Source organism: Cydia splendana, chromosome 24, assembly GCF_910591565.1.
Source record: "Cydia splendana chromosome 24, ilCydSple1.2, whole genome shotgun sequence".
Lineage (NCBI taxonomy): Eukaryota > Metazoa > Arthropoda > Insecta > Lepidoptera > Tortricidae > Cydia > Cydia splendana.
The window spans coordinates 1,080,794-1,095,596 of NC_085983.1; the positions used below are offsets into that span (position 1 = coordinate 1,080,794).

General features: G+C 37.5%; 2 protein-coding genes across 2 annotated transcripts in view; both read left to right on the top strand.

Annotated features, from left to right (window-relative positions):
* Window positions 1-14,803, top strand: part of LOC134802150 (zinc finger protein 25-like) — a 371,645-nt gene that overhangs the window by 40,434 nt on the left and 316,408 nt on the right. The window lies entirely within an intron of this gene.
* Window positions 225-7,326, top strand: LOC134802075 (gastrula zinc finger protein XlCGF57.1-like). Its single transcript, XM_063774668.1, has 3 exons — window positions 225-276; window positions 2,094-2,288; window positions 5,823-7,326. The coding sequence occupies exons 1-3, from the start codon at window positions 225-227 to the stop codon at window positions 7,043-7,045; spliced, it is 1,470 nt and encodes a 489-aa protein (XP_063630738.1). The 3' UTR covers window positions 7,046-7,326.

The following is a 14,803-nucleotide window of genomic DNA, read 5'->3' on the forward strand; positions in this document are numbered from 1 at the left end:
TCACTTTTATTTTTTACTAACCGCGATCTGCTACCACTGATGGTGGAAAGCAGTGATAGAATAATACAAGTGTATTGATGCAATATTAATAGATTTTATTTTAGAGAGAAAACATTCTTACGTGTTACACGATTGATAGATAAGCATCAAAAATAGAAAACATGTCACAAGAACAAATTCAAATATCAATGACAGCGTAGACAGCCAGCACTTTCCAACACAGCATGTCGCCGGCGCGCGTGAGGCAGGAGGCAGAGACGGACCGGTCGGAAATGCGTAAGTTCGTAGAATGTAATATAAAGCGAGATAAATCAGAAGCTCTGTTTCCTAAGTATGCTAACGTGTATTATAACTTCAATTTACCTGATCTCATTTATCACTACATAGTATAAATAAATAAATATTATAGGACATTTTTACACAAATCGACTAAGCCCCACGGTAAGCTCAAGAAGGCTTGTGTTGTGGGTACTCGGACAACGATATATATAATATATAAATACATAGAAAAGAACCATGACTCAGGAACAAATATCTGTATCATCATACAAATAAATGCCCTTACCGGGATTCGAACCCGGGACCATCGGCTTCATAGGCAGGGTCACTACCCACTAGGCCAGACCGGTCGTCGAACAAATATAAAACAAACTCGCTTCCCGCTGTCTGTCTGTCCCTATGTATCCTTAGATCATTAAAACATTGCAACGGATTTTGATGCGGTTTTTTTTAAATAGATAGAGAATGGTTCTTCAAAAGGAAGGTTTATGTATAATTTACGAAGGTTTATTTATTTACTTATGACATATTCGTATACCTTATATATGCTAAGTAAAGTCGTAAATCGCACTGCTGTTATGTCTGCTTATCACGGCTACATATCTTCTGCTTTAAGATACGGAATTATCTTCTGGGGGAACTCTAGCCAAGCCAACGATGTTTTCAAAGCACAAAAACGGTGCGTAAGATCGATCTGTAAGTTGAGGTACAATGCCAGCTGCAAACCATATTTTAAGCAACTTCACTTACTAACCGTGCCCGATTTGTATATTCTGGAGACTACAATGTTCGTCAAAAAAAATCTACATCTTTTTAAAAATGTTGTAAGTGCATGACATTGTGATAAACTTTACCCAGTTCCTGGCAAATCGGCTCTTTTCCAGAAGAGTATTTTTGCAATGGCGCCGAAAATCTATAATGGTTTGCCTTAATCACTGAGGTTGATAGATGACGAGATAGTTTTTAAGACTCTATTGGTTAAGTTTTTGAATGAGCACTGTTTTTACTCAATGACTGAATTTTTCAATATTAAGCAATGACTTGTATAATTTCAATTATTTGACATATTTAACAATTACATCCTTTTAAAATAAATTATTTCTCTTGACATTTGATGTATTCCGTTAACCTTTTTCTTGCTAGCTTTTAAATTGACCACAAATAACTTAACCATAGATGATCATAGACATAGCCGTATTTTCGTTTTAGTTTTGGTTTGACATGTTCTAATTTCAATTTTAAGTTATTTGTATATCTGTAAATATGTTTTTGTAAATATTTGTAAATATGTCTTATATTTTCTGATTTGCATGCCTTCTGGCTAAATGCGCTGATACCCAAATTCTATTGTATATGACAACATCTAATATGTACGTGCATTTTTAGCAAATAAAATTTTGAATTTGAATTTGAATTTGAATTTGTTGACCTGTGCGAAGCCAGGGCGGGTCGTTCATAAATAATTAAAAAAACATGAAGTGTTGGCCTGGTTGTCTCAATCAACTTACATGTAGGTAGCATTGTAAACAATCTATGTTGACTAGACTTATATAGACCGGGATATGAACCGTGATTACCTTTTGTTAACTGTTAATCTATGTTGATTCATCCATATATTTGTCTTACTTACAACTGTAAGCGCCACTTGCACCATCCCATTAACCCGGGGTTAACTGGTTAAACTGTTAACATACGTTAACGTGTCAAATTGTACTGGTAAACATGGTAACTCCAGGTTTAACCGGTTAACCCTTGGTTAGTGGAATGGTGCAAGTGGTGCTAAAGGTTTCACACAGGACAACCCTTTATTTCAGCCCTTATTAAGGAGGAAGCCGAATTTATGGATGAGGAGGTGCGTGTGAAGGAGGAGTGTGAGGACAGCACAGACGGGTGCGGCGTGAGCGAGGCAGCCATGCTGGCCGGCCTGTACGACGAGCACGTGGTCAAGGACGAGCTCGTGCTGGGGCCGGAGCGCCCGCACCGCCCCACAGTCGCCCCGGTGGTGAGAGGTGTGTTGATTGTTGTTTAACTACTGGGCTATGTCGGTGACTTTAGTTCGTCTACGGATCTCCTCATTTCTGATTCGATCAAGCAGAGAAACTCCAAGCATAGCCCTCTCCATAGCTCGTTGAGCGACTTTGAGTTTTGAGATGAGGCCGATAGTGAAAGACCACGTTTCGGAGCCGTAAGTCATCACTGGTAACACATTGATTAAAGACTTTCGTCTTGAGGCACTGAGGTATGCCGGACGAAAAGACGGTGTTCTGCCTTTTCGCAGAACTATTTTTGGCGGAATTTCATTTGCCAACCAACATTTCGCCGACGTTTTACTTTGACAACTAACGATTAGCAAATTTTTGTATGACGTTTCAATTGGTAGAATTATTGTAAAGCGGATTATTATAACGCCTCGAAACTTTTGGGAGACTTATCATTTGTCAAATCTTTCACTTGGTTGAACAACTCTTGGACGAATAACGTTTCGTTGAAGTTACAGTTCGCTTTTCATACATTAGGCAAGTTACAAATAAGAAAAAGACACATACCAAAAAATCAAAAATGGCCGAGTTGTTGGACTTTTTATAATGTATATTTTAATATTTGAAGCCAGTGGCAGCGAGCGAGCGAAGCGAGCGAGCAATACCTTCCTGGGCAGAGCCGACTTGGATATGGTTAAAAGGTTAGAAGACTAAGGCTCCCGAGCTTGGCTCCCGCCTTAGTCTTCGAGGTTATTTTTTTTTAACAACCCAAAACACGTAATTACACAGCAACTTTCGGGTCAAATATCCCAACTTTCGTGTCAAATATCTCGGGCATTTTTGATTTTAGAGAAAAGTTATTCCTACAAAACATGCTTATTTTAGCATATTGTCTACGATTACACAATAAAAAATAGATGTTATAGTGACACAACATCCATCGTAAATTTGACCAAACCTAATCCGCTGATAGAAATATTTTGGCCTCACCTAAAAGTCGACGGTCTTTCGTTATCATATCGCATATAACCGCCACTTCATTTAGGCTGGAGCCCGTTGTTGGCTTCTCTGGGCGAAGGTCATCTGCATACTGAGAATTTTCATATTTCATTTCATTCAATTTTCGCTATTCCAATTTCTCCATTAATAGAATGAGTCTACATGTAACTTTTGAACAGCCGTAATGTTTTTTTTCTCCTAAATAACTATAAGTACTTAACAATTGTAAATGTTCTGGATGACAGTTTAATAACAGTTCAAAATGGCTGGAGACGAAATCATGAACAAAAAAATTCTCCGCGAAGTTCTCATTCAGCCCTCGTATTTGAAAATACATAATATGGGTTCCCCTCTTCTGGCATAATATTGTTTGTCAGAAATACACTTCGCATAACATGTATCGCAGAAACACTTTTAGTAGAATGATAATTAGGCATAAATATTACTTTGCATTATTATTACTAGGCATACTATACATTTTGCAGCATATTATTTAGCAGAAGATTACTTTTGCAGACTTTGGTTTAGCATAATTTTATGTACCATAATCATCCTGCAGCATACTTTCATTATGGCATAATGTTTTTCTACTTGCAGAAAAGTGCATTACGTTAAGTAAGAACTGTGACCCCCAAACAAAATTGAACCTGTGCCAGATAAGAAGATTATGTTAGGTTGGAACTGCGGCCTCCTGCATAAAACGAACGGCTCCCAGAAAAGTGGGTTAGGTTAGGTTAGAACTGCGACCTCATACAAAACGAACGGTCACCAGAAAAGTGGGTTAGGTTAGGTTAGAACTGCGACCTCACAAAACGAACGGCCACCAGAAAAGTGGGTTAGGTTAGGTTAAATACTATGCAATACATTTATCTGCGAAATTAATACTCGTTTAAAAGACTATTATGATCATCAACAGTATGCCAAAATATGGTTCTGGATTTTAAAACTCTGCGAAATGATTGTATGCTAAATAATATATGGGAAAGGTAATTCTGCCAAACGACATTTCTGCCAAGTAACATTATGCAATACAAAAATATGTCAAAAATCTTTCTGCAACACATTAGTAAACCACATAATATATTATTTACGCTCGAGTTCGAGGCATTGTAATCGTAAACCGCACCGCGGAAACCGGTCTCGTTTCCTGGGCAGAGCCGACTTGGATATGGTTAGGTTAGAAGACTAAAAATAACCTCGAAGACTAAGGCGGGAGCTAAGCTCCCGCCTTAGTCTTCGAGGTTATTTTTTTTTCAACAACCCAAAACACGTAATTACACAGCAACTTTGGGTCAGATATCCCAATTTTCGTGTCAAATATCTCGGCCATTTTTGATTTTAGAGAAAAGTTATTCCTACAAAACATCCTTATTTTAGCATATTGTCTACGATTACACAATAAAAAATAGACGTTATAATGACACAACATCCATCGTAAATTTGACCAAGTCTTTCGGGTCAAATATCTCAGCCATTTTAAATTTTAGAGAAAAGTTTATTAAGAAAAAGGTGATTATTTCATCAAAATCTTGTAAATTATTCTAAGTGTTTTGAAACCCCTATGTTTTTTTAATTTTCTCAAAAAAAATTTCAAGGTGCTTGAACCAGCCCCCCTTTGGTACAGTCTGACCAAATGAAACAATTGGTAAACAATAAACAACTAAGTGTATATTATTATTATGCCAACTAAAACGTTCTACGACATGAAAGTTGGCATTTTGAAAATTGACATTATAAAACACAGACCAAACGTTTAGTTGGTAACTGTGCGGTTGGCAAATTAAAAAAAACCATTTGATAAGTTGGGAAATGAAAATTCGGCGAAATAAAATTCCGCTAAACGTGAGTTGGGAAGTGATAATCGGCCATACCATTTTCGGCGATAAATAAGAGAACCCGAAAAGACATTACGTAGTTTCCCGAACGCTGCCCAACCGAGTTGGATTCATAGCAAAGTTTAATTTTATCCTCTGGAGTGGCTTGCCATGTAGATGCTAATTTTCAATTGCTTTACTCACATTGGCTATTGAAAGTTCACCCTACCGTTAAAGTTAAAAGTAATGATAATTAATGATTAATTTGGATTTGGTTTGTGATGTTTTATAGCTAGTTTTTTATAATAGATCTAATATTGTAAATATGAATTGCATTATATACAATTGTATATAATTTATATTAATTTCAGTTTGTTGGTTTATACCCTATTTGCAAATGGAAGAGCGGTGTCTCCCGACACAAGTATCTTTGTACTTAATGGGAGATCCCAGCCTTTTATGTGTTATGTATCATGTAATAAACCAAATAAACTATTTTGTATTTGTATATAGCTAGAATTTTCTTCGCGTTGCTGTGGTAAATATTATGTGTTTCACTTGGTATCTAGTTTACCCCCATGCTTTAAAACTCTTGCACATTTTGAAGCATCTGAATCGTTATGGTCCACCAGCAGAAGTATGAAAGATAATTATTAATTAAATTAAAGAAACTTATGTAACGCCCTGCCACTGTTACATATTTATCAGGTTGGTATTTTGGATATTTGAGTATTGTTTTGTCGTCTTACAGCGCCCACTCTTGTCTCCTCTGCTGTGGTGTCGGGTCGGCGCCGCTCGTGCTCGGTCAGGCTGGAGCGCCTGCTGGTGGACGCGGAGCGGCGCACCTGCCGGGTCGGGCGCCGCACATACAAGCTGCACGCCACCGAGCCCGCACCCACACCCCATGTCACCACCACCATCTATCAATGTCACCATTGCGGCAAACGGTTCAGGAGCAAGTCGGTTTTGAAGAAGCACGTACACACTCACTCGCCTTTACATAATTCGACCGTAGGGGATTATGGTTTAGAACCACATCAAATGCTACACGGTGACAAAAAACTATATAAAAAGGCTCACATGATTATACACAGATTACGGATGACTCACACAGACGAGAAGCCTTTCAGGTGTACATACTGTGCCTACAAGTGTAAAAGAAAAGCACAGTTACGGAATCACCTGATGACTCACACAGAAGAGAAGCCTTTCAGATGTAGCCACTGTGCTTACAAGTGTATAAGAAAAGCAGATTTACAGGCTCACCTGATCACTCACACAGACAAGAAGCCTTTGAGTTGTAGTCACTGTAGCTACAAGTGTAAAAGAAAAGCACAGTTACAGAGTCACCTGATGACTCACACAGGTGAGAAGCCTTTCAGGTGTAGTTACTGTACCTACAAGTGTAAAAGAAAAGCACAATTACAGTTTCACCTGATGACTCACACAGACGAGAAGCCTTTCAGTTGTAGTCACTGTGATCACAAGTGTAGACAAAAAACAGATTTACAGTTTCACCTGAAGACTCACACAGATGAGAAGCCTTTCAGTTGTAGTCACTGTAGCTACAAGTGTAGAAGAAAAGGAGAGTTACAGAGTCACCTGATGACTCACACAGACGAGAAGCATTTCAGTTGTAGTCGCTGTAGCTACAAGGGTAAAAGAAAAAGAGAGTTACAGAGTCACCTCTTGACTCACACAGACAAGAAGCCTTTCAGTTGTTGTCACTGTAGCTACAAGGGTAAAAGAAAAAGCTATTTACAGAGACACATGATGACTCACACAGACGAGAAGCCTTTCAGTTGTAGTCACTGTGGCTACAAGTGTAGAAGTAAAGTAGATTTACAAACTCACCTGATGGCTCGCACAGACGAGAAGCCTTTCAGTTGTAATCACTGGCTACAAGTGTACAAGAAAAAGAGATTTTCAGACTCACCTGATGACTCACACAGACGAGAAGCCTTTCAGGTGTAAACACTGTGCCTACATGTGTAAAAGAAAATCAAAATTACGGACTCACCTTAAGAGAAGCCTTTCATGTGTAGTGTAGCCACTGTAGCTACAAGTGTAGAAGGAAATTTGGCTTACAGACTCACCTGTTGACTCACACTGGTGAAAAACCTTTCAAGTGCAAGTACTGTGACCCCAGGAGCCGTCGTAAATTCTATTCATCTTGTTCCTATTAATGTATTACTACATGTACACTTTTTGTATGATCCTTACATTTTGTTTTCATTCGGCGATTAAATGCATTGAATTTATCAACTTAGTTTGTTGGTGCCTTTACATTTAATATTCTTTAACTGCATTTCAATCTGCTAAATTTCACTTTACTCTGTTTTCATCTTTTGAACTCTGACACCTCAGTTACTAGAGTTAAGGTTGCAGTTGCCGCAGTTTCAGGAGCTAATGAACGGAGTTGTCCGAAACTTAGGATCTATTTTAAGGTTTCCAATTTCATTTACGCTTTTTTCTCTCTTTTTGTGCGCATGTGTGTGTGCGCATAAGTGCTAGTTTTCGTTTAATTAAGGAGACTTTGGAACTAACTATGAGTTCCTGTAGTTGGATTACAGTTTCAATCTTGTTGTCTATGTAAGTTTAAAGCTGTTGGTTCTCCTTAATAGATAAATAAATATATAAAGTAATCTAGTATGTAGTAAAGCTCATTTAAGCACTCACCAAAATATACACTCTGATATAAAGAAAGGACGCTTAGCATAAAGAAGTTCGAATATTGATCCGCCTGTTCTTATCTATGTCGCACGGTCCTGCTACTAGAAGAAATTAATATCGAGGCATCTATCCCACTGGGGCATCCATCCTGAAATTACCGTAATCAATCAATCAAAATATACTTTATTCATGTAGGCCTAGCAACAAGCTCTTATGAATCGTAATTAATCTTAATCTAATTATCAGAGCAATTTATTGATGTTAATATTATTCCATAATAAAATTGGATTATTATACAATATATCAAATTTAACACTAGGAATTTCACCAAAGGATCGTCAAACATTAAAAAGATTGTATGAAAAAATACTAGTCTAGAATTTCTAGAATAAAATCTAAATGTCAAAAATAAAGCATAAGTAACAAAAGAAGTAGATAGTATTACATCGGAATATCCATTTCCTCATCAATAATCAAATATACCTAATAAATAAATAATCATTTCGAATAACAATTAATCCCACGTTGTATTATCATTCATGTAGTCGTGTGTGGTATAATAAGCTTTAGAAATAAGTTTACGCTTTACATAATTCTTAAATTTATTAATAGATAATTCAGTAATATGGTTTGGAAGTTTATTATAAAATCTTACACAATTACCCATGATTTTTTAATTTTATGGAGCCGAGTGAAGGGCACTGCGAGCTTATGTTTATTTCTAGTATTAATATTATGAATTTCACAATTTTCCCTAAAATTTACAATATTTTTATGTACATACACAATATTCTGATAAATGTATTGACAGTGCACTGTCATTATGTCAATTTCCTTAAATTTATCTCTAAGTGAGTCTCTTTGGTTAATTTTGTATATTGCTCGAAGCACCGCCCCTATATATTATACTACTCTTTGACCGCCCCACAGTAAAATACCATATGCCATAATGCTATGGAAGTAACTAAAATATACTAATCGGCTGTTTTCACATCAGTTAACTGACGGATTTTGCTCACTGCAAAAGCTGCAGAGCTCAGTCTATTCGAAAGAGTAGCAATATGGGGACCCCACTGGAGTTTATAATCTAAAGTTATACCAAGAAAAACTGTACTATCAACTAAAGTCATCCTATTTAAGAGCCCTTCTTATCTTTTTTGATTTTTTTGCCATTTTTATATATTGTGACATTGTTTGCGGTAACAAAAAGGAAAGATTGATAAATGTATGGAAATTTTAGGACACTTTTTTTCCCTATAATAATGAAAAGGGCTCGCGATCCTGACTAGAAATAACAAACCAGTGGCAGGGGTGCGAAACTCATGACTTCGGTCAAACTCGGCTCCGCTCGGCTCAGCATTGCTCCGAGCAATTATTAGGGTTGGCACCACTTGACTTCCTTTTGCGTGCACGACCACAGATAAGATAATCACTTGATTTTTGACAACCCTAAATAGCCGAAAGGGATAGTGCCATATATTAGAAAGGGACAGCATGATTCGACCCTGAACCGCTGTCAAACTTCGTTTTTGTAGGAAGTTTCCTTTCTTGTTTCCTTTTTATACTATTAATTATTCTGTGCCAGTGGGAAAAAAGGTCACAATTAGTGATGTACCGACTATTGATTTGGCCGACTAGCCGACTAGCCGACTAATCGGCGCTCGAATGGCCGATTAGTCGGCCGACTAGTCGGCTAGTCGGCCAGATCATTAGTTTCGTATAAGTTCAGGTGAAAAACAATAGTTTTACTCCTTTGGTCGCGCTATTCATCATATTAGCTTGGCTAAAAGGTATTCTCTACAGCTTCAAAGACCTATCACAAGAATCCTCGTTCAATTTCTGTCTTTCTTTTATTTTGCGATCCTGAACAGACCGTCCGTACAGCTTGTAGGAGGTATTTCCAAGGCTCTATTTCCCGTACGTAGTCGCCAGTTAAGGATCTATCCCCTGTGGTCAGCGTCTTTACAATCAACGTGCCCTGTCTTTAGACAGACTTTTCTCTAAATTTTGCAATAACATTAATAGTTCGCCATGGCTCCACCATTAAAAAAAAACAACAAATCCATACTATATAATATACAGGCGAAAGTGTGTCGGTCTGTCTGTTACTTCTTCACGCTTAAGCCGCTGAACCAATTTAGTTGAAATTTGCTATAGAGATAGTTTGAGTCCCGGGGAAGGACATAGGATAATTTTTATGTCGGAAATCATCCCTGTAGAGAGTGCAAAGGGAGATGGAATTGAAAGAGTTAATGAATTGCCTAATAATTGAAGTAAGCAATGCGCGAATTGAATTATTACTATTAGCATTATCCAGGCGCTATACCTACTTTAGCTGCTGTCACTAATTCCACGCAGACAAAGTCGCGGGCAAAAGCTAGTACTGAATAATAATAAAATTATTTAACTATCGAACTTGCCCATGAAATTACACGAGAATCAGTTGAGGTCGACCTGTAGAGGAAAACACCATCCCACCAACATACGATAACGATCAAACGGTCAATTATTTCCGCGGTTCCGCGGCCGGCTCCCTGAGACTGTGGGGTTGCGAACTGCATCGCAGCCATAATTGTGTTTTTAGTTTTAAGATATATTTTGTAATAATATGTATGCTAGTTTTAAGGTATTTATCTATGGGCCAATAGTTGCCTGAAAATAAATGTTTTCATTCATTTCATTCATTCATTCAATTATACGTATGAACAAAAGTTTTCGTATGCACTCTGAATAGGTATTTTAGTAAAATAGACATAAAACATATGGTAAATATTGACTGTTGATTTAATTTTTTTTTGTTTTTATTGCACTAATAAAGTGCCGACTAATCGGCCATTTTTGCCGACTAGTCGCCGACTAATCGCCGACTACAAATGTGGCCGGATAGTCGGCTTTCCCGACTAGTCGGCGACTAGTCGGTACATCCCTAGTCACAATATATAAAAATGGCAAAAAATAAAAGAAACGCTCTTCAAAGGATGTTATTCGAGCTGACGTGGTATATTTTAAAGAATATCTATTAAGCCAGGTACACGCGTGGCAGGTTCGAACGTATGAAATGACGTCCATGATGGCGGCGGCAAGAGGCACTGCGAGCGGGTGACGTTGGGATTATTCTAGAATGAGGTTAAAACTCACAGACTTATAATAGTTACAACTGTTGCTGTTTATTTGGACACATATATATAGTGAATACATGTTCTTCTGCAGTGCACACAGGCTGCACGTGTAGAAAGTTGTGCAACATGCACGGAACAGTGTGACTTTCACGTTTACCGAGCAGCTGGCAAACCTGCGGGCTATCATATTGGCTCGAACTGACAACGCTCTCTGTTCCCTTTCAATATTAGAGTCGTCACGTCACATCCTCGGCACAGAAGAAATAATAGTAATGACCCAAGTATTTAAACTAGTGGACACGCTTCAAGAGTGCTCCGTTGTGACACACAATAGGAACGCCAGACGGACAATTGGACCCCGCTTTGAAAAGGGTTCCGTCTATTTGGCATAACTTTCGTGACCCGAAACGCATCTGGCATAACCTATTTGGCAGAAATATTTTTCTACGAATGTTAAATTTGCAGAAAGCTTCAGTTTGTATAATATGCAATAGCCCGAATGTTTCCAAGTCCGAATCTTAAATAGACTACTACTATCATGGCCGAATTTTGATACGAATAATTTTATTTTGCATTTGTTTAAATGTCCGAAATGTGATTTTCATAATCTGTTTAGCATAATAGGATTTAGGCGAATATTTACATCGAAGAAAACGTATTTAGATTCTTTCTATTTGGTATAACTTGTATGACCTAAAACCCATCTGTCATAAGCTACATTTGGCAGAATGTTTTTCGACGAATGTTAAAATTAAAGAAAGCGTCAGATTGTATAAAATCCAAGTCTAATTTATATTTAACACCTAAATATGTAGCTGACTGACTCATTAACGCAGAGCCGTAACTAAAAGCTCTGCCTTTATAATTCGTAAAAAAAAACATTATTATTGTATTGTAACTTTGGTTGGGAACATATTATTGGCATTTTGGATGTATACATATTTTTAGCTCACAAAACAAACGAAAACAAACTGTTGCCAGAAAAGTGGGTTAGGTTAGGTTAAAACTGCGTCCCCCAAGAAAACGAACTGTTGTCTGAAAAGTGGGTTAGGTTAGGTTAGAACTGCGACCCCCAAGAAAACGAACTGTTGCCAGAAAAGTGGGTTAGGTTAGGTTAGAACTGCGACCCCACGAAAACAAACTGTTGCCTGAAAAGTGGGTTAGGTTAGGTTAGAACTGGAACCCCACGAAAACGAACTGTTGCCTGAAAAGTGGGTTAGGTTAGGTTAGAACTGGAACCCCACGAAAAGGAACTGTTGCCTGAAAAGTGGGTTAGGTTAGGTTAGAACTACGACCCCACGAAAACAAACTGTTGCCAGAAAAGTGGGTTAGGTTAAGTTAAAACTGCGTCCCCCAAGAAAACGAACTGTTGTCTGAAAAGTGGATTAGGTTAGGTTAGAACTGCGATCCCCAAGAAAACGAACTGTTGCTTGAAAAGTGGGTTAGGTTAGGTTAGAACTGCGACCCCACGAAAACAAACTGTTGTCTGAAAAGTGGGTTAGGTTAAGTTAGAACTGGAACCCCACGAAAACGAACTGTTGCCTGAAAAGTGGGTTAGGTTAGGTTAGAACTGCGACCCCACGAAAACAAACTGTTGCCTGAAAAGTGGGTTAGGTTAGGTTAGAACTGCGACCCCACGAAAACAAACTGTTGCCTGAAAAGTGGGTTAGGTTAGGTTAGAACTGCGACCCCACGAAAACAAACTGTTGCCAGAAAAGTGGGTTAGGTTAGGTTAGAACTGCGACCCCACGAAAACAAACTGTTGCCAGAAATGAAATTATGAGAAAATAATATGTAGTTGCGAATTGGGAAAAAATTGGCGCATTAATTTCCGCCAAAAAATATTCGGCCTACAACATATATGATTCTTGCAAGTATGCAAATCATTTCTATGCCATAAGATTTTATGCTTGTAGTACTTTATGCTTAATGGCGAATAATGCAAAAACAAATTATTACAAATAAAATTATGCGAAATAAAACAGATACCAGGTCTCGATTCGGACATTAAATTTATGCCAAAAGATACTTCGATCAATAAAAATTATGCGTAGAGTATGTATGCGCAACAATCCAGTACCAAGTGAGTTTATGCTAACAGTATGTTATGCCTAAAGGTATTATGCACAATATAATTATTACAAAAAAAATTATGCCAAAGATAGGGGAACCCTTTGAAAATCATAATCTCACTTTTTGTTGCATTATATTTTAGGCCATGACTATTGGCAAATTGCTCATAGAGAGTTATGAGTTCTCACTCTTTGGAGTTCTCGAAGGCCCCCAACCCCCAACATACTCAGCTGTTAATTTGGGGTCATCCATTAATTACATCACACGTTTAGGGGGAGGGAGGGGGTCAAGAAAATGTGACATGTTGTGACAAGGGGGAGGGGGGAGTCATAAACTTTGTGACGTCACTTTAACTTCATCAGTAACCGAAAATGTATTTAAATTATTTTATACGCTAATGATCATTTCAATAACAAGGTTTTGAAGCGATAATCGTTTTTATTCGTTTAATTGTATTTCTTAATTAGTTTTGGGTTATAAAATTACTAATATTTCTTTTGTCAAAAATATTTTGATAAAATATTAAATAAATATTTGCCGATTTCGTTGAAGAAATGTGACGTCACACCAGGGGGGAGGGGTTTGCCAAATGTGACCAAGTGTGACAAGGAGGGGAGGAGGGGTAAAAAACCCTAGAAATTCGTGTGACGTAATTAATGGATGACCCCTTTTAATCTGAGATCGATTATTCGATAGTTGAATCGAAGCATAGATTTCATACGCCAACAGCAAAGTGAATAAAAACAAACTCGTTTATTAAATTATAAATTGGATGTTTGTCAAATTAAGCATTTTAGTCATTTAGACTCTTGGAAATAAAGTCTAAAGTTCGTATCTACTCGACTCGCTCACCTAGTCTAGTTGGTCTAGTATAGTTGGTCAAGCAAATCTTGTCAGTAGAATAAGGCGCGAAATTTATATTTACTATTGGACGATAAGCCTTCGCGCGTACATTTTTTAAATTTGCCGCCTTTTTCTACTTACAAGATTTGCTTGACCATTTTTTATGATACTCAAAATTGAAAGAAAAGAACCCCGGCTACACACTTAGAGTTGCCGATTATCGTAACGATTTGTCATACACACGGTAGATAAAACTGCGCAGTTCGGACTGCACAGTTTAATCGCTACGATTTTTAGTTACGTGTGTAGCACACACGATTTGTCATACACACGGTAGATAAAACTGCGCAGTTCGGACTGCACAGTTTACTCGCTACGATTTTTAGTTACGTGTGTAGCAGATTAAACTGTGCAGTCCGAACTGCGCAGTTTTATCTACCGTGTGTATGACAAATCGTTACGATAATCGGCAACGATTTGTAAATACTTTTTTACCAAGATACTTTTTATAATTAATTAAAAAACACGCTGCGTTCGTTTTGAAAAAAAAAACTGCGAAATTAATTATAAAAAGTATCTTGGTAAAAAAGTATTTACAAAATACTAAGATACCAACGGAACGTATCTAAATACAAGTTACAAGATAAATTTCTTAAAAGTATATTATACCTATCTAAGATGGATATACAAGATACGTATCATGTATCGTATCTTAGGAGTGGATTCCAGACGGCGTGATCAAATCGACCGATTTGATCAGAAATGAAATAGGCATCAATTTCCAATTTAATTACCAATTATTTATGATGATATTAGCGCCCTGTAAATTGAAAAAATACCCCAAAATAAAAATACCGGTATCAAAAAATTGGTACCTATTCTTGCGTCCACACTCCATTTTATCGGTAATATCGGTCATAATCGGCGAGCCAAATTAGCGTTTTCGTCCGCACGGCCTTATTCGATCGGACAATTTAATCAGATTGGTAAAAAATTGACTCGTCTGGCTGGACACGTCTGTCAC